At 42.8% G+C, this 25,618-nt stretch overlaps 1 protein-coding gene across 13 annotated transcripts in view; it reads right to left on the bottom strand.

Moving 5' to 3' along the window:
* Positions 1 to 25,618, bottom strand: part of Tnik (TRAF2 and NCK interacting kinase) — a 440,041-nt gene that overhangs the window by 140,054 nt on the left and 274,369 nt on the right. For all 13 annotated transcript variants that reach the window (XM_041658945.1, XM_041658944.1, XM_041658954.1 and 10 more), the window contains exons 5-7: positions 13,938 to 14,048; positions 11,432 to 11,522; positions 9,004 to 9,134 (exon numbers count right to left, since the gene is read on the bottom strand). In XM_041658945.1, coding sequence (XP_041514879.1) covers positions 9,004 to 9,134; positions 11,432 to 11,522; positions 13,938 to 14,048 — 333 coding nt within the window. The remainder of the gene's footprint in view (positions 1 to 9,003; positions 9,135 to 11,431; positions 11,523 to 13,937; positions 14,049 to 25,618) is intronic.

Genomic DNA, 25,618 nt, shown 5'->3' on the forward strand with positions numbered 1-25,618 from the left:
ACCTGAACCCCACTGCCACTGTCACCTCCATTTCATGGTACCCCAAAGCTGCACTTGTGTATCCTGGCACCCCAGCAGTGGGCTACATTTCTGGCCAGAGCTATGACCCATGAAACATACACAAACAAGCCTGGGAGTTTGTGCTTTCCCAAGATAGGGAGCTAATACAGCTGGTGGTGTCCTACAAGCTCCTTTCCACTTCTTCATGCCTTGAATACAAACATGGTGTCTAGAGTTATAGTACCCGTCTTGCAGCCTGAGGTCATTGCCAACTGATGAATGACACCAGGGCAGAAAGGCAGCAGGCAGAGTTTCTGAAGCTATGCTCATCACATCAGCTCTGGACAGCATGACTCCAGATGATTCTAAGCATGATATTTGCAAATGATCATATGTGTGTGTATATGTATATGTGTGTGTGTTTATAGCTGTGTATATGTGTATGCATGTATACACATTTATATTATGCACAGGTTTTCATGTATGTATATGTAGTATGTGTACATATATATGCATGTATATATACAGTAATAGTAGGAGAAAATATGAAGAGAAAGAGCTTGACTGTAGGAAAATGGGAAGTCTCACCTGCTATGCCTTCCTCGAATTGTTCCACAGGAAGAAGGGATGGTCAGTAAAGAAAAGATGTCCCTCTTTGTTAGCCTTCCTGTTCACATCAGAGCCCCTATCATCCCATCCAAACAGCCTGTGTATCTTTCCTTGTCTAGTCACTTGGCCAGGCCAGTCACTTGACTACTGCTTGGTGAGTATCGTTTTGTACTGGAGTTATTCCATTTTTAAAAGAGAGATAGTTATATTCTTAAATTCTTGATCATATAGACCCAAAGCTGCTTGTAAGCTTTGCTTAACTGCCTATGTTGGAGGTTCTAAATATCCCTGACAAGCCCTGTTTAAGCTTTAGATAACTTAGTGGATCCAAAGACACTTCAGAACTTAAATAAAGGGGGAAATGCTCGCACTACCACTGGCAAGACTACCACTGGAGATGAGCAGGGAAGAGAGCACGATAGGAGAGCAAGGCAGAGATAAGTCTCCTTCGTGACCACGGTGTGACTCGTTTGGGCAGGCGTTGGGCAATTCATTATTCCAGCGGTGCTGTGCCGCCTGGCCTGCAGCATGATTAATAGCCCATCCCTGTGCACATTACAAACAGAACAAAGACAAATCCAAGTGCCTCTGAGAAGGCAGACACAAGGTACAGTTTCTGGCTGAGGCCTGGGGACAGTTGACACACAGTAACTTGCACAAAACAAAAGAACATTCTTCCTTATCTGGGCTTCCCAGCTCAGTGGAAGAAAGCATCCATACCCTAAAATTGCCATGCAAGGAGAGGAATGGCATAGCTAGAAGCCTATTGTGCTCTACTGCAACCACGGACCTGGCTCTGCCACGCAAGGAGAGGAATGGGTAGCTAGATGTCTAGTGTGCTCTACTGCAGCCATGGACCTAGCTCAGATACAGCACCGGTCACTTGGTGACAAGACAAAGGCAGTAACAGCCTGGAGACCATTTCTCAGCTACAACGTGAAGGGAATGCATAGCTTGCAGGGTTGATAGAAGAATTCAACAAGCTGATATGCTCCACGGTCCTAACAGGGCACAGTGCACAACAAGCAGCAGACAGGCTTTTGGGAGTCAACTTTGGCCAACTGACAGTTCAGTCGGTATACCCGAGCCAGGTGAGAAGGCAATGAGCTGCACAGCCCAGTGGCGTAAGGCAGGCCAGGCAGAAACCGGGAGCGCAGAGGAAGCAGACTGGGCATTGCCTGTCTTCCAGCATCTTTGTAGTCTCTCTCTGTGGCCCCCTACTGGCAGACCTGATCAGATATCAGACGGACAAACAGAAATGGGAATGGTCCAAGTATCTCAAAGTAGGGACAGCATGGTGGTCTAGACAGACAGACAATAGCTTGATAAGGAGCACAACCAGCTATGCTTCAGAGACATGGAAACAGTCTTGCATTTGGAAACATACTTGCGATTTGTCTGTTCTTTTAAAAATATTTCAATTGGGAATATAGAAATCATATGCATGTGTGTGGTTGCTATAGAGATCAGCTTAATCTGGTTAGAGTTTTGGTGATGTGAGTTCTAGCTCAACAGGAGGCACCGAGAGATGGGCAATGCCCAGAGACTGAGCTGCATGAAACTGCTTGTTTCATTGGATCAAAAAATGGCCACAAAAATCAGACTTTCATGAGATACGTGAGCACAAAGCTGTCCTATAGCACTTCTTACCGCATGCCAGACACTATGTGATACCTTTATAAATATAATATCATAGGTTGTGATACCATAATGTGGTGGGACAGCCTAGCAAAGAGCACAGCTAGCTGGGTTCTACAATGCCTCACAGACATGACAATAGTCTTTCATCTGGATACATACGTGCGTGTGTGTGTGTGTGTGTGTGTGTGTGTGTGTGTGTGATAATACCACCATAAATTGGTTTTGCAACCTCAGAATATATAACTGATATGTACCTATATACCAAACCGAACTGAAGTAAGGGTCAGGGAGAATGTCCAGGCAGCTGCAGCTCTGGACATTTCACGTTCACATTCCCTTTTCACAGAGAAAACAAAGGCAACACAGGCACCTCCATCCCTGTCTACCTACACTTGCTCTCTGGCACAAAGGAAACTGTCGGGAGATGCATCTCCCTGGGACTGGTGCTGTGGCTGAAGGAAGTAGACCAGCTGGGACTGCTGAGACAATCCCACCTGGTGGCACTACATGGTGTCTTCTGTCTGAGTGAACTCGGAAGGAGCCCTGTGTGGAGCATAGTACACAGGACGCAGGACATGTCTACAATTGGAATTGCCCCACTTGGGGACAACCTGCATACTGTGTTCTCGTTAGCACCTGCTGTCAAGATTCTCCCTCCAGACTGCTGCTCATCTGATTTCCAGCTGACCCTCATGTTCAAAGGAACATTTCCACCTTGCCTAATAAAATCCATTTCTGGGACACTAAAGGAGCTGAGCAAAAGCACCTGCACCTGCAGACCTGCCACTGGTAGGGGACAAGTCTCTTGAATGACACGTAGTGCCAGCAAAAGTCAGGCCCAAAGGAAGGGACCCACGAAGCGTGTATGTGTGTGAGAGAGGCACTTTCTTGGACATTTATCACCTCACTAGCTCAATTAAAAGAGCAAATTCTATTGATACACAAACATCAAAACAGGGAAGAATGACATGCAAAATAAGAATTAAGAATGCATCATCTATGTGCTCCCATCTTTCGAGGCTATTTGCAGATTATACACCCCCAACACCATCCATGTATGTGTTAATACATGTGTGTAGTGCATTGTGTATCTGTGCATGTACAGTGTTTCTCCATCAGGCGAGTGGGAGTGAGGCTACAGTAAGAGGAAGATGCTTTGGTCGTCACATTTGGGCACCAAACACACACTACTCTCGTGCCTCATTGCTAAAGCAGTGCGTAGTATTCCCCTGGGTGGAGAATTAGGTCTTTACTCTGTCAGATTCCAGTGGATATGGGCCTGGCCACACAGAACTTTCTTTAGTGGGTATCTCTGTTACCTGTCAGATTCCATCCTACTGAAATATAATTTACAGAAACTTTAAAAAATACCAGTTTAAACAGCCTAGGAATTTTGAACAGCTTTATTAATTTCAAATCTTTTGAATGCTTATTATTAAATGGGAAAGCTTTCATTACTGCCCTGCATACTTACCAGGGAATGAAACCTTTCCTTTTGCTTGAAGTGTTTTGACAGAATTTCTGGAAACAAGAAAGGAAGGTCCCCCAGGAGAAAGCCAGCACACCAGGCAAATTCGATGCAGTCTCTCCTCCTCACATTCTGTGGGTTCCTCCCTGAACACATCGATTCCACATAAAACCAGACTGCAGTGAGAACCCCAACTCTACAGACTCCCTTTCCACGGAGGTCCTTAGGCTAGTCAACTACTTTCGCTTTCATAAGAAACTTCAGAAGTCATTGTTTTTTACCGCAGCATAGTACTCTAATGTGTAGATATTCCACACTTTCTTCATCCATTCTTCCATTGAAGGGCATCTAGGTTGTTTCCAGGTTCTGGCTATTACAAATAATACTGCTATGAACATAGTTGAACAAATGCTCTTGTCATATGATAGGGCATCTCTTGGGTATATTCCCAGGAGTGGTATTGCTGGGTCCAGGGGTAAGTTGATCCCGAATTTCCTGAGAAACCGAAACACCGATTTCCAAAGTGGTTGCAAAAGATTGCATTCCCACCAGCAATGGATGAGGGTACCCCTTCCTCCACAGCCTCTCCAGCAAAGGCTATCATTGGAGTTTTTTATTTTAGCCATTCTGACAGGTGTAAGATGATATCTCAAAGTTGTTTTGATTTGCATTTCCCTGATTGCTAAGGAGGTTGAGCATGACCTTAAGTGTCTTTTGGCCATTTGAACTTCCTCTGCTGAGAATTCTCTGTTCAGTTCAGTGCCCCATTTTTTAATTGGGTTAATTAGCATTTTAAAGTCTAGTTTCCTGAGTTCTCTATATATTTTGGAGATCAGACCTTTGTCTGTTGCGGGGTTGGTGAAGATCTTCTCCCAGTCAGTAGGTTGCCTTTTTGTCTTGGTGACAGTGTCCTTTGCTTTACAGAAGCTTCTCAGTTTTAGTAGGTCCCATTTATTCAATGTTGCCCTTATGAGAACCCAAGGACAATGGCACGGGGTTTTGAACCTACGTAATGTGCTGGCATTGTGGGAGCCTAGCCAGTTTGGATGTTCACCTTCCTAGAAATGGACGGAGGAGAGAGGACCTAGGACTTACCACAGGGCAGGGAAATCTGACTGCTCTTTGGGCTGGAGAGGGAGAGGGAGAGGAGTGGGGGGAGGGGGAGAAGGGTGGGAGGAGGGGGAGAAGGGTGGGAGGAGGGGGAGGCAAATGGGAGGCTGGGAGGGGGAGGAAATTTGTTTTTTTTCTTTTCTCAATAAAAAAAATAAAATAAAAATAAAAATGAATTTTAGAACTTGCAAAAAAAAAAAAAAGAAACTTCAGGGACTGGAGAGATGGCTCGGGAGGCTCAGTAGTCATGAGTATAAACTGCTTTCTAGACAACCTGGCTTCAGTGCTCGGTACCCACATTATTAGCTCACAACCACCTGTAACTCTAGCTCCAAGGAATTTGGCAGCATCTTCTGGCCTCCAAAGGCATATGCAATTATGTGCACATACCCACATACCCATGTATACACATCATTAAAAAGAAATCTTTAAAAAAAATTGAGCAAATAGAAACATCTACCAGTTTTTAAAAGCATCTCAAAATAAATCAAATAACAATCAATAATAGTAAATGATAAATCCCTCAACAAAACTAAACTCTAGTCTCCATTTCACTTTCATTTTAAAGCCAGAGCTGTCTTGGTGAAGCTTACAGAGTCTAGTGCTATTCGAAGCATCTTTTATTCGATACATGTCACCTTGAAATGTTGGGAGCAGACATTTAACCTACATGAGAGCCCAACATGTTGAGGTCATTGCCAAGGCTAGGACTCCTGTTGTCTCAAATGGACTATTCCCTACATAGACCAAATCCTCGAATTTTATAGGTCTCTAGTAAGAAATGGCTTATGCAGAGAGCTCATCTAATCACACACACGCACACACACACACACAAATGCACACACACGGTGTGAGTTCAGTAAGCATAAATAGAGTGACTGAAAAAATACTCTCAAAGTCAGCTTGTTGTCAAGTCATCCCCTGGTGGCAGATCACATTCCTGGGCACTCTGAGCAGAAAACACGGTAGGATACAGTGCCAGGTTCAATACTCTCAAAGTCAGCTTGTTGTCAGGTCATCCCCTGGTGGCAGATCACATTCCTGGGCACTCTGAGCAGAAAACACGGTAGGATACAGTGCCAGGTTCTAAGAGCTCCCATCCTTTCTGGTTCAGAGTAGAATTACAGAGTAGTCAAAACAAATCCCTATGATTCCCCAGAATCCTTTCTGCTTTCTGTTCTTCATTCACATGTCAGACAAGTCACTTCTCCCCATGACTGGCGACCAGCAAAGTTCATACACGAGGCATGGAGTTTTCTTCCTTGTGAACAATTGCATGCATGACAATCTTGATGAACAAGTTCACACTGCAGCCTACATGAGTGACACAGTTGAACCTATTTCCTCTGTGAGGGTTTTTTTTTAAATTATGGATTTTTAAATATTCTTTTCATATTGGAATCTCATCGGTTCTATACAATATTTCTTAGCAATAATCTGATAAAAACATCCAGGATTGAACTGCATCCCAAGCTTTGGGTTGGCCAAAAGGAAAAGCTATTCTAGTTTCTCTCCTAAAAACAAGTCAGTTACGAGGGTCTTATCTATGCTACAGAGAATACACACAGCACATAATATGGCCCACTCCGACACTTAAAAGATTAAGACAGGAATGAAAATCTAGACACTCCGCTTCTTCTTGGTATAATTTGTCTTATTTTAAAATTTAGATTTATTTACTTTACGTATTTGGGTATTTTTCTGCAAGTGTGTCTGTGTACCACACATGCACATGGTGACTGTGTTGTGCACCGTGCGTGTACATGGTGCCACTGGAGGTCAGAAGAGGGCACCAGATCCCCTGGAACTGCAGTTATAGATGGTTGTGATCTACCACATCAGTGCTCAGATTCGAACCCTCAGATCATCTGTGAGAGTCACAAGTGCTCTTAGCCTCTGGGCCACCCCTCCAGCTCACTCCTGCTATATTTTGAAAGCGGTTTGTGGCATAGATGTAGACCTGGGTAGCACTTGTCACACATAACTACAGTCTGAAGAATTGTTTACAGCCAATTAAAATATGCATAGCTCGTCTGGAATATATATTTTGTAGCGGATTCTCTGGCAGATTTGCAGATGGGACTATTTAAATGTGCCGATCATTAGCAGTTTAAATAGGTGACATTTATTTTATCAGGGGATTAATTTTTAATGTGGCAGTTGCTCTCAGACAGACTGATGCCAGGTTATCAGAGGGACAAACTTTGAAGGAAGGAGGGGATTTTTATGTTTTCAAGACTTCCAAGCTTACACTTCTCTAAAGAGGTGAATGATTCCGCCAGTGCTCAGAGACACTGGGTCTCAAGGACTGTACTGCCTTCATTGCTGTCGCCTGATTTTAACATAACCAGATGTGGAAAAGCACACGGACTTTAACAGAGAAATTCCTGAGATATACTCTCGGTATGGGAACTATGAAATTAATATATGTACCCAGTACCTGTTTCCTTAGACCACACTGCAGGAACAAAGAGCCCTGAGGATTCTTTCCCAAAGAACCCTTATGATGATGATTTAACACTTTTTTTAAAAAAAATAAATCCACTTTAGAAGGCAAATCAGACAAATCAAATGATAACCAATCTAGATAACAAACGACACATCGAAACCACACGAGACTCTTCTTTGTAGGGTGGGACAAGTGACCACAGAGAGCTAAATGAAGAGTTGGGAGACCCATGTTCAAGCTAAAGTTCAGAGAATATCACCCACTGGGTGTGTACCTGTGAAGGTCTGCCCTCATTACTGGTCTTGAGGGAAAGTCCTTGGACTTCCAAACCAACCCCAAATAGTATTTTATTTTTGCCCACACAGTGTCTCTGCCTGTGCATGGCCTGAGAACTTTACAGTTGCTCTAGTTCTCATTGTCCACAGTTTCACTTTCTCTTAACAGGGATGTATACAAAAGCAATGTCATCAGGCACTGTAGCTCTCGAGGGACTTGTAACTGTGACGCTTGTCAGATCATTGGCTAGAGGAACTGAGTCAAGGAGAGCTGCCAGGAGAACACTACTGAACGTGGCCTGAATGTTGAATGTTAGTGGCATGCTTCCAGTCTATAATGAAAGTAACAAGGAATACATCAGATTTCTGTGAAATGCCATGCCACACTAGAGGAAAACCAAAGCATCCTACATCCCTCTTTATTCTCCTACAGAGAAGAAACGTCTGTGTACCTAAGGTTAGCACTGTGGAAATGAACAACCTGATGTCTTGTAACTACAAGAAGATGCCCCCAATATTCATATTATGGTTTAACATGTGCTGTGCTTTAGTTGGCTAGGAGCATGGAGTTCCTGTGTGCTATTGTGTGGTAGGCAAGTGTAATTACAATAGTGTGCTGCCAGGATCAAAAAGCTAGAAGAAAGAGTTCTCAAATGTTTGTGAGTGAGCATGTGTGTGCAGGTGTATGTCTGTTGCACCTGGGTGCTTGTGCATGGGGAGGCCAGGAGTCAACCTTGGGTATCACTTTTCAGGAGCCTTGATTCTTGAGACAGGGCCAGTCACTGGTTTGGACCTTTCCAGTATGGCTAGGTTGGCTGACCAGCCTGTGAGGCCTAGGATTACAAACCTGCATCGCCATGGCTGGTTTTTTATGTGGGTTCTGGAAGACTGACTTGGGTTTTTATGCTTGTGAGGCAAAAACTTTACCAACTGAGCAACTACTTTGGGCCCTCTGAGATTTGTTTACCTTAAAATAGGATTCTTTAGCAGATGAATATATTTATCCTGATTTAAACATTGTGCCTCTGTGCACATATGAAAATATTACATGGGACTCCTTTCATATGTACAATCGGAATGTTTTATGTATCAGTAAAAAATTGAATCTAAAGAATTAATAGATGAAAAAGGGTAATAATATATACTTTGCTAAAATTAAAATATAACCCCAAACATAAACCTTATCTATTTCCCAAGAAAAAGATAGAAAAGCAAATTTAAAAGCATAGGAAATAATTTCAATATCATTTTATAAATGGGTAATCAAATATCATGGGTGAGTCCATTAAACAATTCTTATTTGAGTGTCTTACAATCTTAGTCCAAATAATGTTTTCTAGTTCTCCCATTGTGTCACATAAATCACAAACACAAATGCCTGTGAGCGTTATCCCTCGCAAAATTGGACAAGGGTTCAGACATGGCTTCACAGCACACTGAAGAAACCATACCTTGAAATCATACGTGGCATCTGGGTTCTCATCACAGGCAATGACTTCTGGTGCCATCCAGTAGGGGGTCCCAATGAATGTGTTCCTCCTGCCCACTGTTCGGTCAAGCTGGGCACTCACTCCGAAGTCCACTATTGAAGAGAGCACAGTTGACTAGATTAGGAGCTCAGGCTGTATGTGAGAATAAAATGGATATGCATTCCTCGTGTATAAGATATATATGACAAAAAGTTAGGATTTTAGATTGATTTATTTGGTCAGGTTGGCATAATATATGGAGAGGAACCACAGCTGAGAAAATGTCCCCATCAGGTTGCATGTAGGCAAATCTGTAGGGCATTTTCATGATAGATGGTTGATATGGGAGGGCCTAGCCCATGTGGGTGGAGTCATCCCTGGGCAAGGGGAAGATAAGAAAGGAAACTGAGCAGGTAGCACGGAGCAAGCCAGTGTGCAGCTCTCCTCCAAGGCTGCTGCTCCAACTCCTGTCTCCTAGCTCCTGCCTTGAGTTCCTGCTTTCGACTTGGCTCACTGATGGACTGTGACCAGAGACTTGTGGGCTGAAATACACCCTTGCCTTACCCAAGATGCTTTCGGTCATAGTGTGATAGTACAGCCATAGAAATCTGATTAGGATAGATTTGAACCACTTCTCACGCACATTTTCTGGGACAGAAAAGCTCTTAAAATCATCACCCTTCATCCCTCAGAACATTTTCATCCTCCACCAATGAGATTCTATGCCATTGAGCAATAACAACCTATGACCCCTACTTCACCCAGTCCTCCTGCCCATGTCTCTAGGACACTGGCTATTCCAATAAATGAGTGAAATCCCACAGAACGCATCTTATTTCTCTTAACACAATGTCCTGAAAGCTCACGCAGGTTGTAGTGTATGTTACAGTTTTCTTCCTTTTTAATGGGCCTTTGGTCCCTTCCACCATTTCTATACTGTGAATATATACCCTTAAAACGCATGGTTGAGTGGATAAATACACCAGCGAGGAAATCATGAATTGCTGTATTTGATTATACCAAGACTCCATTGAGACCAAAAAGTCAGGGGTTCACAAAGGGTAACACAAAACTGTAATTGAGTCCTAAGGGCTAGTGTCAGTCTGTCAAGTTTCCAGACCATTCCTGCCGCTGTTTAGCAGTGCGACTAGTAAGCAAATCACCCCTATGTTAGGTTTTACAAATCCACAATGCAAAGATGAAGATGGCAACGTGGAATGACCCTGTTTACAGGAGATAATCGAAGTGCCTCTTGAGAGATGTGGCAAACATTATATTTGTAAAAAGTGCTTGTTAGTAGCATCAGGACATCCCCCGAGGCTCGATCACCTAGTCTCTATGAATGCATCTATTTAGCCTGCACAGTGTATGCTATTGTTTTGAAAAGTGTTCATGTGATGAACCCTTGACTCCAATTGCCAATAAAATGGGAAATTATATATTTTAACCAAAGGGAAGGGCAAATGCTCATATCTCTTTGGAAATACACCTATGACTAGCAAACTCCTTGGAGATAATAAAATGAGAGCAAGTGCAGATTTTATTTTGTGAAGGACTCTAGAATGCTTTTAGCTGTCATCCTGGTTCAGTTTGGAACCACCTCAGGAAGAGAGTCTCTGAGAGTTTGTCTAGATGGGGTTGGTCTGCAGGAGGACCCAACCCACTGTGAGTGCTCCATTCTCTTGATCTGGGTCATGGGCTGTCTCCAAGTGGAGAAAGTGTGTGTGTGCATTTACTGCTCCTGGCTGTGAGTGCGGTGCGACTATGTGCACCAAGTTCTCGCTGCCTGGCCTTTCCCCCAGTGCTGGATAGTACCCTGGAAATGCGAGCCAAGCAGAGCAAGGGTAAATGTAGCCCTTCCTCTGCTAAGCTGCCTTTCACTCAGGACACAGTGGTAGAGATGGAACTAGGACAGGTTCTGACAAGCTGAAGAACAGGGTTTCCCCATCACCAACTCCAGTGGGGTGATCAGGGTGCACCGGAAATGGACTCTTGAGAATCCCCTTTGTACAGATGCCATGGGAAACTATAAAATGAATTTAAAAATAACTCAAGTGTCAAGGAAGTTAGCAGGACTTGATGTGAATATTTTTGATGAAACAAAACAACAGAAAACACCTGAAACCTGGAGCCACCCCTGTCACAGCAGCAGGGACTTAGACTGTGAGATGTATGGGGTGTTGGGGCCCTCCACGTACTCTACACGGTGTCTAAGCATAGGGTTCCAATCACCCCACAAATCATTCTTCAGGATGAGTGGGGAAACGCTTTGTGAGAATGCAAAGAGAACATTTTCCTTTCCTGTTTGGGGAAACGCCCCCACGTCCACAGTGACAGATTTAATGTTCTAAAAGGACTGTTGATGGCGATCGACTCCGCAGGGCCACAGCTCATGGGAGGCTGTGCGTACCTAGCTTAACTTCTGCATTTTCAGTCAGTAAGACATTCTGCCCTTTAATATCTCGGTGAATCACTTTGTGCTGGTGCAGGTGACTCAGGCCCTGGCGGAAGGAGAGGAGAGAGAGTTAAGAGAACATAGCACATTTTTGAATGCTAACAATCACCCACAAATAACTCATCCAGTGATACATAAAGGAGTCTGTTCTCATTTTCATACATGCATGTTGCTGCATACAACCACGGCACACAACTGGTTCCAACTGAAATACACACACAACATCAGGCTAAACAAAATACACTAGATCTGATACCAGTACAGCAAACTACACTGACGAAGGCATGGATGGGTTCCCACCCGCTCGAAGCTCAGTTAACATGGTGCTGTGGACATGAGTCTGCTTGTATGCTAATTTGTAATGGGCACATTAATGGTTTACATAGAAAACTAACCTGACTTCATCAAATTTAACTTTTGGGAAGGTATTTCAATTTACATGGTATCTTCCATTTCAATTAATCACAATAAAACATGTTTTGGGCCTGTCAAAGGCTTTCTCAGTGTGGGCTGCATTAGGAGAAAAAAATGGACTGGAGAGATAGCTCAGTCATTCAGGTCCCTGCCTTGTAGCATGGGGACTGCATTAGATGTCATGATGACAAAGGGCCAAGCCAATGGCAGTGGTCACAATGCAGGGGAGGCAGAGCTAGGTGGATAGTGGAGGGGGTAGGGGGAGGGGCTCACAATACTGAGGAGGCAGAGTTAGGTAAATAGCTGGGGGGGGACAGTCAAGGCGAGGGGTTCACAAAGCTGAGGAGGCAGAGTTAGGTGGATCACTGGGGGGGGGGCTAACAATGCTGGGGAGGCGGAGCTAGGTGGATCACCATTGGGGGGGAACAGAGGTGGGGCGGTGCTTTCCTGACAGTCAGCCTAGCAAAGTTGTTGATTTCCAGGCCAGTGAGAGACAATAAGTCTCTAGTAAAGCAATAAAGACAGCCGCTGAGGAATGGCAGCCGAGGTAGCCTTATAGCTCACACAGGCACAAACATGCACACACACATACGCAAAAAGGAAATAATTTGCTTCCTTAGTTGGCACCTACCATGTCACTTCAGAAATTGATAATTTTGAAACTGCTAATTTTGTGACAATAATCGAAAGACAATGGTCTAGTACTTATGACGTCATGCTATCGGGCACCCAAGTGTCGTTATACTATTCTGATTTTTCTGTTCTTTTGTTCCTCATAAATACCACAATCCATCACTATATAAAAGATAAGGCATGCATACACACATGTCCACAAGTCTCACGTGCGCACACACGATCTGACTTCTTGTTGGAGAAACAGCCTAAGAGTGTGTGATTGGATGGTGGGAGGCACTGTTTGGGCCTCACATTTTCTTTTGTATCTGGTCAGTTTGGCTCTAAGTAGGCAGTGCTCAACTTTAAATGCCTTCTTTTGTAGCACATAAATGCAAGTGTTTGCAGGCATGACCACCCCCCTTTATCCTGGACCAGAGTGGTTGGGATGCTGTAGCAGAGTACACATGTGAGCGAAAGTTTGTGCAGTGAATAGTTGATCCAAAACCACTGTGACGAGGGACCTCTGGTGATCAAACCTTCCTTTCCCCGGTGCTTACATCATATGGGAGGATGTACTGGAGGAGGGGAAGAAATGCGCTGTTTTTAGGCATTTAAGAAGTCTAGGGTGAATATCTGTACTGCCTTCAGATCCCTGGGAACAAACAGCTGGTCTCCTGCTGGATTTTCCTGCAGGGCTAAGACAGGCAGGCACGGTGGCAGAGAGCAGCACTGTTCCTAGGGGCCTCATAGATTCTGGTGCCCACTGGGTGGCCTCAACTACTAAAGGTTTCATGCTTCCTCCGACTGAGCAGCAGATAGAAATTCACACGGAGTTAACGGCAGATAAAGCCGTGGAGAGAACTTTCAGCTAACGTGGAATCAGTCGCCTAACCTTGCTTCTTCCCAAATTGTGTTTTCATTTTTATTTCACAAATAACTCCTGTGTGCCCAATGCATTGTCGTTTCTATCTTTTGTCATAACAGCTTTTGGCTTTCAGAATGGAGTATGGAGGTGGGAGATGGTTTGGTCAGCGAAAGGCATGCTGAATGTTGTGACTTAAAAAACGGCATGCGAGACAAAGATACCATGTGACATGGAGGAATTTTTATTGCGGGGAGGGAGATGTAAGGGAATGGAAAAAACAGGGAGGGGAGAGTGGCCTCTAGTGGCAGAAGTGGCAGAGAGAAGAGGAAAGAGAACAGGGTGGGGGTGAGCAAGGCCCACCTTTAAAGGGGAACACAGTGAATGTGCACAGTAGAGAGTGTTAGTGGCTGCGGCTGGGTACACATCCAGCTGTTAGAATAAAGCCATTAAATACATTTCTACCACACTTAGAAGTTTTTCTAGCAAGACTGAGCGAGTAGACTATCTCCCAAGACATCCCATGTTACCTCAGGGAACTGGGGAAGGCAGTGCCCACTTGTCACCTACCCGTAAGATCTCCCTGCAGATGTATGCGATCCACTCTTCTTTCAGTGTGTTGCCCTTCGTGTTCTTGATCAGGTCAGTGACGGAGCCAGCACCACAGAACTCCATCACCAACTGGCAAGAGAAGGAAACAGCCATGTGTTACAGTTATGCTTGCCTTCACTCCCTCACTAAGTTGAGTTTAGAAAGCACACACACACTGCCCTCTGGTCTGTAGTTTCTGAATGCCAGTCCTGCAATGAAAATGTAGTAATCATAAAACAGTATTTAAATCACCATCCTTTCTATTAAGCTTTTGTGAAATCACGGAGAGCAAAGGTTACTTTTGATATTGCTGATTGAGGACATGTTAGTGAACATTGAGACTTTTCTTTTGAAAATAGTCTTTTCTCATCCAAAATGCCCCAGGCACAGCTTCCCCATCCCTGTTCCTTCTAGCCTTTTACTCAGAAACAACTTAGCATAAACTTTATAAACTTTGAAAACTTAATGATTGTTTTTTTTTACTTGCTAAATAGTTAATTGTTTTATCCAACTTAATGAAGGACTTGAATAACAGCGAAATGCCACATTCAACATGACATTATGGAAGAGGCAGCTCAGCTAGATCGTTCTGCTGAGAATGTATCGATACTGTATACTGAGCACGCATAGAGAGCCTTGTTTCATTGGAACAAAAGCCACATCTCATGGTGTGTTGACATTTAAGAATCTTGATTAAAGTATATTAAAATCTGCAAAAAAAAGTTTTTATACTCTAGTTTTGTTGTGTGTGTTTGTATATGAGTATGTATGTGTGTGCATGCACATATCTGTTAAGACATAGAACCACTTGAGGGGGGTCAGTGTCTCCTTCTACCATGGAGGTCATAGATACCAAACTCAGGTCATCAGACATGGTGGCAAGTGTACTAACCTATCTGGCTGACCAAATTATTTTGAGCAATAATTTATCGCCAGAAATAAGGAACATTCCCCTTATTCTAAGGCTTGCTTCTTTGTTTGTTTTTATGAAATAGGGGCAGCTCAACAACTCAGATGAAGTTAAGGCCATCTCTGCGTCAACACAGCAGGAGCCTTCCTCTATCCAAAAAGCCACGGTCCTCTAGGAAGTCCCGGTTAGGCCAACGCTAGTGCAGGCTGTTTATGTTATTGGTTTAGATGTGACACTGTAAGCTGTCAGAGGGCAGACGATCTGGTTTTAATTAACTTCAGTAAGTGTTCCCAGGAGTTGGACACATCAAATAAACTCAATAAACAATAAACTCTAATTTAGCACCTTTCATCCAAAAAGCTCCAAGCAGTCTATAAATATAAACTCATTACTGCACTCAGCAACTTTATAAAACGGGCAGAGGGTAAGCATTGCTGCAGACTAGAATCCGGAATCCGGGCTTTCCCATTCGTTCCCAGATTTAGAAAAAGCAGCTCCATTTCATCCTTTCTCTTTTATGTAGTCTTCAACAAAAACCCTCTTAGATAGAAGAACATTGCTTTTGTAATTAATTACAAATAATTTAGAATAATTAGTAATCAATCCCCAATTTGATAGGAGAGAGAGAAACAAAGCAGAGACATAATAGAGCCCATATGTGTGTATCAGCTCTGTGTCACTAGCTCCGTAAAAGACACCTCCAGGAGCTCAGGGAGAGGGCTCAGAGGTGAAAGATCTGACTGGGAAGAGTGTGTGGACCCAGGAATCAGGACCCACATGATATGGATGCCTTTGGCTGCCCATCTGAAAATCTGGCCTCAGAAGATGGAGCTGCTTAGTGAGAGCAGCCACATCAGTGAGCTCTGTGTTTGACTGATAGATCCTGCCTCAGGGAATAACGTCTAAGAGAGATCCTGGATGATCTGATATCAGCTGTATTCCTTTCACATGCACAGATGCACACATGCACACACATGCAAAACAGACAGCACACAGACATGCATGTGAACACACACACACAGAGACAGAGAGACACACACACACACAGAAAGAGAGAGAGAGAGAGAGAGAGAGACAGAGAGAGACAGAGAGACAGAGAGAGAGGAAAAGGGGGAAAAATTACACAACTGGGTGCAAAATCTTTAGGCAGAAATTAAACTGTACAATTGTGTTCCTCTTTCTCTGTATGCCTGGTAGACTCAAAAAAATTCACAAATGGTGCTGAGGATGCAGCTCAGATGTAGTGTGTTTGCCTAGCATGTGCAAAGCTCTGGGGTTGATCCTCAATACCAACTGTGAACCCCACATTGGGAGGTGGAGGAAGGAAGAGCAGATATTCAAGGTTAGCTCTATTCTTCCACGGTGTGTTTGAGGCCAGCTTGGGCTACATGAGACCCTGGTTCAAAAGAAAACAAACAAAAACACACAAAATGAATTTCACCCACAAGTTCCTAGAGCCTGCTCTGATCTGACAGACAGTTGGAGCAAAGCTGGCTCTCATAGGAAACTCTTGTTATCTTTTCTAGAGCCAGGCTGACAGGAAACTTCTGTAGGGAAATGGGAAGTATGGAGGTGTAGAACAAACTACATTCCAATCAGGAAGAGCTAAACTTCTTTCGTATGTTATAGCCAGGCAGCTCACAAAGACCACAGAATCACATCAAGGATTCAGGGGTCAATTTGACAAGCTTGCAGTGGTCAGAGAAAAGATAATTGGTATAATGAATAATCACACCAGAGCGATGGTGTTGCCTAGAAACACAGAATGTGATAATGAAGCCACTCGCAAAGAGAAAACTGCCACAATTAGAAGAAAAGACAGAGGTGAGAGGACAAACGGATTCGTGAAGTGAGAACCAGGAGCTGTCCTGGCTTTGTTGTTCGTGTACACGTACACCTGATGGAGTACACGCCACAGGACGTGTGTGGAGGCTAGAGGAGGACACGAGTGTGCTCTTCTGTAGCTCTTGCCCTGTCCCCTGAGAGACAGGGTCACTCCCTGAACCTGGAGCTCCCCAGTCTTTTGTTAGGCTGGGACAGCAAGCCCAAGGGATCAGCCTTTCTGTCCTGCCCCCAGCACTGCGATTATATGTGCTCGGCCATGCCTAACTTTGTGTCCCCTATTATTTATTTCCCTTTATCAACTGATTCCTCACAAGGCTGCTCAAACTTTTAATAAAAGAGTTAATTTCATATCTATATACACTGTGTTGTGATTACACTCACCCCAGCGACCTTCTCTCTACTCTCCATTTGTCTTCACAACCATTCCCACTCCTACCCCTGTGTTCTGTCCATTTCCTCCTCCCCTATTTCTTAGGGGAGTTTTGGCTACTATGTGTTTGTGATTGCAAGGGCAATCTCACGTCCAGAAGACAGCCCAATGGTACTCTTACCTTTCAGCTCTGCAAGCCTGTTCCTATGTGAGCGCTGGAGACCTGAACTCGGGTCCTCACTCCTGCACAGCAGGTATTCATGCCTACTGAGCCATCTCCAGCCCTATCCTGGCTTTCTTATATAACTATAATACTGGATACTTAAATAACAAAATGTAGAAAATGTTTATTCATAAAGATAAGTATTCTACCTGACAATTAGAAAGGTAGAAGAGGATTAGAATGTCACTATTTTATACCTCCTAAGAAACTAACACACTGGGAGTCGATCATCCATGATAGCTAACTTGAAAATGTAAGAAATAAATACGGCTTGTCTCATAAGAAGAGAACGCAGAACTGTCTATGAGTCAGCACTGCTGAAACAACAAACAAACCCCACAAACTTAAATCTGCCCCAACCTTGAGTGCCAACCACCTACCTCATGGGAAACTGGAGGACTGAGGGACACAGGATGCAGCCTAGACTAGGAAACCTATTTAGACAAATAGTTTCTTTAAAAAAAAAAAAGATTTATTTTTTTTATTGTGTGTACAATATCTGCCTGCATGTATGCTTTCAGGCCAGAAGAGGGCACCAGATCTCATTACAGATGGTTGTGAGCCACCATGTGGTTGATGGGGATTGAACTCAGGACTTCTGGAAGAACAGCCAGTGCTCTTAATCTCTGAACCATCACTCCAGTCCTAGACAAATAATTTCTTCACAAACAAATGGCTTGGGAGGAAGAAAAGATAATGGAAAAGAAACGTACAGACTTAAAATCCTTTACGCACACATCAGCAGATTGAGATTGCAATGGATGTTACTTATATGAACATCAATTTTAAAAAGTAGCTGTTAAAGGTTTGGATGTTTGTTTTACTTGTCATGTATGGTAGTGCATGCTTTTAATCCCAGCACTTTAGAGGCAGAGGAAGGTAAATCTTTGTGAGTTCAAGACCAACCTATCTATATAGTAAATCCCAGGACAGCTAGGGCAACTGAGGGAGACCTTGTTAAAAAAAACAAACAAACAAAAAAAAAAAACCCAAGAAATCTAAGCCAGGAAAAGCAGCTGCTAGTTTAAACAATTACAACTTTTCATATAAATGTAAGTATTTGAAGATACTAAGGAAATACAGCTTGAAATTTTTTAAAGTGTGATGATTCTGTGGTTATTGAAAAAATCTCATAGTTAACACATAAATGCTGAAACACTTTTATGCAGACAGAACATTGCTAATAAAGTGAAAAGAAGTCATAAATATGGAAAACTATCTTAAATTTCATTTTATTATTTATAAATTTCATTATATATCTTTGCACCACATGTGTGCAGTGTCCAGGGAGATCAAGCCAGGGCAGCTGATGCCCTGGAAGTGGAGTTACAGGCAGGCGTCACCCTCTACATGTGTGCTGGGAATTGATCCTTGGTCCTTTGGAAGAGCAGCCACTGGTCTTAATTTCTGAGCCATCTTTCCAGTCCAATATTAAAAATATTTATAACTTGTGTTTGATAAGGATATGACATCCAGAATTTATCAAGAACTCTTACAAGACAATAAAAAGATCCAGTTTAAACATGAGCATAAGAGTTGAGTGTGGTGGTGCACACGTGATTGGCAGAGACAAGAAGATCGCAATGAGCTCCAGAGAGAAAACTTGTCTCAAAAACATACAAATAGCTTTCGCACGACCCAGCACCCCTCCCCAACCCTGCCCCGCTGTATGCTAGGACCAGTGCTCAACTACAGTCTTAAGCTCCTAAACTAAGGCGACCCACCCAGAGCGGTGAGTGCCTGCCAGCCGGGCAGGCCTCAGGGTCCCCTGTAAGGGAGCCGGGCACCTCCAGCTCCGGCGCCAGGCTTCCTGCGCGCTCCTGGATACCACCCCCCCCCACTTGCTCCATTCATCCTGTTGGCCCTGGATCATTGGGCTACCGGCGGCCCTGTTTAGTTGCTGAGGAATCCCATCAGGATGGTTGCTGAGGAATCCCATCTGGATGGGAACGGTTCCTGCTTCTACACTGAAGAGATATACCCTGAGAGTCAATCACAGCAAAGTCTGGACCAAGAGACCAGGCCTCTCCTGGCTCCATTTGAAGGAAGAGATGGGAAGGCGCCAATACAAGAATTCCTCCAACAATCTGAAAGGCAACATGACACCACCAGAAACCAGGGATCCCGAAATAAGAAGAATTGTACACCCTACTCCTGAAGAAATAGAAGAAATCGACTCAAAAGTGAACTATATGAAAATAATAGAGGACCTTAAACAGGAGGTGAAAAACTGCCATAAACAATTAGAGATTCCAAACAAAAAGGTAGAGGAAATGAATAAATCGCTCAAAGACACGCAAGAAAACCAAGAGAAACAAGAAAAAGCAATCAAACAGGTTAGGGAAGCGGTTCAAGACATGAAGAATGAAATGGAAGCAATGAAGAAAGCACAAACCGAGGGAAGAATGGAGATGGAAAATCGGGGTAAACGAACAGGAATGACAGAAACAAGTACTAACAACAGATTACAAGAGATAGAAGAGAGAATATCAGACACTGAAGATACCATAGAAAAAATAAACACACTGATCAAAGAAAACAGCAAAACCAACAAATTCTCATCACAAAACATTCAGGAAATTTGGGACACAATAAAAAGACCAAACCTAAGAATAATTGGAGTAGAAGAAGGAGAAGAAGTGCAGCTCAACGGTACAGAAAATATACTTAATAAAATTATAGAAGAAAACTTTCCCAACCTGAAGAAAGAGGTACCTATGAAGGTTCAAGAAGCATACAGAACACCAAATAGGCTGGATCAAAAAAAAAACATCCCCTCGCCATATAATAATCAAAACACAAAATACACAGAATAAAGAAAGAATATTAAGAGCCGCAAAGGAAAAAGGCCAAGTTACTTATAAAGGTAAACCTATCAGACTTACACCTGACTTCTCTATGGAAACCATGAAAGCCAGAAGGTCCTGGATAGATGTACTGCAAAAACTAAGAGATCATGGATGCAAGTCCAGACTACTATATCCAGCCAAGCTTTCATTCACTATAAATGGAGAAAACAAAATTTTCCAGGATAAAAACAAATTCAAACAATACGTAGCCACAAATCCAGCCTTACAGAAAATTATAGAAGGAAAATCACTAACCAAGGAGTCCAACAATGCCCACAATAACTCAGTCATCTAGAGACCTTTCACCAGCGCAACTCAAAGAAGGGAAACACACAAACCCTACAACTAAAAAAGTGACCGGAGTTAACAACCACTGGCCATTAATATCACTTAATGTCAATGGGCTCAACTCACCTATAAAAAGGCACAGGCTAAGGGATTGGATACGAAAACAGGATCCAATGTTCTGCTGTCTACAAGAAACACACCTCAAGCACAAAGACAGGCACCTACTCAGAGTAAAGGGCTGGGAAAAGGCTTATCAAGCAAATGGTCCTAAGAAACAAGCAGGTGTGGCCATACTAATTTCTAACAAAGTTGACTTCAAACTTAAATCAATCAGAAGAGATGGAGAGGGACATTTTATACTCATAACAGGAACAATTCATCAGGATGAAGTCTCAATCCTGAATATCTATGCCCCGAATATAAAAGCGCCCACGTATGTAAAAGAAACATTACTAAAACTCAAGGCAGCCATCAAACCACACACACTAATAGTAGGAGACTTCAACACTCCTCTCTCACCAATGGACAGGTCAATCAAACAGAAACCTAACAGAGAAATTAGAGAATTAATGGAGGTAATGAAGCAAATGGACTTAACAGACATCTATAGATTATTCCACCCGAAGAGGAAAGAATATACCTTCTTCTCTGCAGCTCATGGAACCTTCTCGAAAATTGACCACATACTCGGTAACCAAGCTAACTTACACAGTTACAAAAAAATATTAGTAACCACCTGCGTCTTATCAGATCACCATGGATTAAAGTTAGAATTCAACAACAATGCTACCCCCAGAAAGCCTACAAACTCATGGAAACTGAACAGTCAACTTCTGAACCATACCTGGATTAGGGAAGAAATAAAGAAAGAAATTAAAGTCTTCCTTGAATTCAATGAAAATAAAGAAACAACATACTCGAACTTATGGGACACTATGAAAGCAGTGCTAAGAGGAAAGTTCATCGCACTAAGTGCCCACTTAAAGAAAACAGAGAAAGCACATATTGAAGACTTAACAGCCCACCTGAAAGCTCTAGAAAAAAAAGAAGCAGACTCACCTAGGAGGAGTAGAAGATTGGAAATAATCAAACTGAGGGCTGAAATCAACAAAATAGAAACACAGAAAACAATCCAAAGAATCAATGAAACAAAAAGCTGGTTCCTGGAGAAAATCAACAAGATTGATAAACCCCTATCTAAACTAATCAAACGGCAGAGAGAGAATACGCAAATTAATAAGATCAGAAATGAAAAGGGGGACATAACCACAGACACAGAGGAAATTCAGAGAATCATCAGATCATATTACAAAAGCCTGTATAACACAAAACTGGAAAATGTAAAAGAAATGGACACTTTTTTAGATAAATACCATATACCAAAGTTACACCAGGACCAGGTGAACAATCTAAACAGACCTGTTGGTCGCGAAGAATTAGAAGCTGTTATCAAAAACCTCCCTACCAAAAAAAGCCCAGGACCAGATGGTTTCAATGCGGAATTCTACCAGAACTTCCAAGAAGAGCTAATACCCATACTCCTTAATGTATTCCACAATATAGAAACAGAAGGGTCATTACCTAATTCCTTTTATGAAGCTACAGTTACTCTGATACCAAAACCACACAAAGACTCAACCAGGAAAGAGAATTACAGGCCAATCTCACTCATGAACATCGACGCAAAAATCCTCAACAAAATACTGGCAAACCGAATCCAAGAACACATTAGGAAAATTATCCATTATGATCAAGTAGGCTTCATTCCTGAGATGCAGGGCTGGTTCAACATACGAAAATCTATCAATGTAATCCAGCATATAAATAAACTGAAGGAAAATAACCATATGATCATCTCATTAGATGCTGAAAAATCATTCGACAAAATTCAACATCCATTTATGTTAAAAGTCTTGGAGAGATTAGGGATACAAGGGTCATACCTAAATATAATAAAAGCTATATACAGCAAGCCGAAAGCTAACATCAAATTAAACGGAGAGAAACTCAAAGCCATCCCGCTTAACTCAGGAACACGACAAGGATGTCCACTCTCTCCATACCTCTTCAATATAGTACTTGAAGTTCTAGCAATAGCAATAAGACAACATAATGGGATCAAGGGGATTCGAATTGGAAAGGAAGAAGTTAAACTTTCGTTATTCGCAGATGATATGATAGTGTACTTAAGCGACCCCCAAAACTCCACCAAAGAACTTTTACAGCTGATAAACAGCTTTAGTAATGTGGCAGGATACAAGATCAACTCCAAAAAATCAGTCGCCCTCTTATACACAAAGGATAGGGAAGCAGAGAGGGAAATCAGAGAAGCTTCACCATTCACGATAGCCACAAACAGCATTAAATATCTTGGGGTACATCTAACCAAGGAAGTGAAAGATCTATTTGACAAGAACTTTAAGGCATTGAAGAAAGAAATTGAAGAGGATACCAAAAAATGGATGGATCTACCTTGCTCTTGGATTGGGAGGATCAATATTGTAAAAATGGCAATTCTACCTAAGGCAATTTATAGATTCAATGCAATCTCCATCAAGATCCCATCAAAATTATTCACAGATCTGGAGAGGACAATAATCAACTTTATATGGAAAAACAAAAAACCCAGGATAGCCAAAACAATCCTATACAATAAAGGATCTTCTGGAGGCATTACCATCCCTGACTTCAAACTCTATTACAGAGCTACAGTAATGAAAACAGTGTGGTACTGGCATAAAAACAGAGAAGTCGACCAATGGAATCGTATAGAAGACCCGGATTTTAACCCACAAACCTATGAACACCTCATTTTTGATAAAGGAGCTAAAAGTATACAATGGAAGAAAGAAAGCATCTTCAACAAATGGTGCTGGCACAACTGGATGTCAACCTGTAGAAGAATGAAAATAGACCCACATCTTTCACCGTGCACAAAACTCAAGTCCAAATGGATTAAAGACCTCAATATCAGCCCGAACACACTGAAAAGGATAGAAGAGAAAGTGGGAAATACCCTACAACAGATGGGCACAGGAGATCGCTTCCTATGTATAACCCCAGAAGCACAGACATTAAGAGCAACATTGAATAAATGGGACCTACTAAAACTGAGAAGCTTCTGCAAAGCAAAGGACACTGTCACTAAGACACAAAGGCAACCTACTGACTGGGAGAAGATCTTCACCAACCCCGCAACAGACAAAGGTCTGATCTCCAAAATATATAGAGAACTCAAGAAACTAGACTTTAAAATGCTAATTAACCCAATTAAAAAATGGGGCACTGATCTGAACAGAGAATTCTCAACAGAAGAATTTCAAATGGCCAAAAGACACTTAAGGTCATGCTCAACTTCCTTAGCAATCAGGGAAATGCAAATCAAAACAACTTTGAGATATCATCTTACACCTGTGAGAATGGCTAAAGTCAAAAACACCAACGATAACCTTTGCTGGAGAGGTTGTGGAGGAAGGGGTACCCTCATCCATTGCTGGTGGGAATGCAATCTTGTGCAACCACTATGGAAGTCAGTGTTTTGGTTTCTTAGGAAATTCGGGATCAACCTACCCCTGGACCCAGCAATACCACTCTTGGGAATATACCCAAGAAATGCCCTATCATATTACAAAAGCATTTGTTCAACTATGTTCATAGCAGTATTATTTGTAATAGCCAGAACCTGGAAACAACCTAGATGCCCTTCAATGGAAGAATGGATGAAGAAAGTATGGAATATCTACACATTAGAGTACTACTCAGCGGTAAAAAACAATGACTTCTCGAATTTTGCATGCAAATGGATGGAAATAGAAAACACTATCCTGAGTGAGGTATCCCAGACCCAAAAAGATGAACATGGGTTGTACTCACTCATAATTGGTTTCTAGCCATAAATAAGGGTCACGGAGTCTACAATAGGTGAATCTAAAGAAGCTAAGTAAGAAGGGGAACCCAAGGAAAAACATATAGTTATCCTCTTGGCTAAGGGAAATAGACAAAATTGCCGGGGAGAAAATTGGGATCTTGGGGTGGGGTGGGTTGGGGGTAAGGGGAGATGGAGAGAGAAAAGTTAGAAGGGAAGGAGGTCGGGCCTTGGGAAAGCAGGAGGATTGGGATAAAGGAAGGTTGGACAGGGGAGCACGGAACCACAATTCTTAGTTAAGGGAACCACTTTAGGGTTGGCAAGAGACCTGACCCTAGAGGGGCTCCCAGGTGCCCAAGCTGAGGTCCCCAGTTAGTTCCTTGGGCAGTTGAGAATAGGGAACCTGAAATGACCCTATCCTTGAGCAATACTGACTTATATCTTGCATATCATCATAGAACCTTCATCTGGTGATGGATGGAGACAGAGACAGAGACCCACACTGGAGCACTGGACTGAGCTCCCAAAGTCCCAATGAGGAGCAGAAGGAGGGAGAACATGAGCAAAGAAGTCGGGACCACGAGGGATGCACCCACCCACTGAGACAGTGGAGCTGATCTATTGAGAGCTCACCAAGACCAGCTGGACTGTGACTGAAAAAGCATGGGATAAAACTGGACTCTCTGAACATGGCGAACTATGAGGGCTGATGAGACGCAAAGGACAATGGCACGGGGGTCTGATCCTACGTAATGTGATGGCTTTGTGGGAGCCCAGCCAGTTTGGATGTTCACCTTCCTAGATATGGACGGAGGGGGGAGGTCCTAGGTCTTACCACAGGACAGAAAACCCTGACTGCTCTTTGGACTGGAGAGGGAGGGGGAAAGGTGTGGGGGGAGGGGGAGAAGGGTGGGAGGAGGGGGCGTAGGGGGGGGAGGAGGGGGAGGGAAATTGGGAGGCTGGGAGGAGGTGGAAACTTGTTTTTGTTTTTTTTTCTCTCCTTTTCTCAATAAAAAAAATCGTTTAAAAGAAAAAAAAACATACAAATAACAATTCAAAAATAAGAAAATAAATCAATGAAATGAAGTGAAAGTGAGAAAGAACCTGAATGGACACTTCTTTAAAATTTAGAGTCTACAGAATATATGAAACGGTGAGCAGTGGTGTGAAAAGATGCTGATGATAAGAATATTATATATGATATGCCCAATAATGGCATGGAAAATGCTGGTAACAGTGTAGCCATGAGAAAAAATATAAATCAAGGCCACAATGAGGTGTCACAATGCCCACAAGGATGAGTATAATCT

The sequence above is a fragment of the Microtus oregoni genome, unplaced genomic scaffold (assembly GCF_018167655.1).
Source record: "Microtus oregoni isolate MIOR12 unplaced genomic scaffold, Mior012 000010F_ref0000083, whole genome shotgun sequence".
Classification (NCBI taxonomy): domain Eukaryota; kingdom Metazoa; phylum Chordata; class Mammalia; order Rodentia; family Cricetidae; genus Microtus; species Microtus oregoni.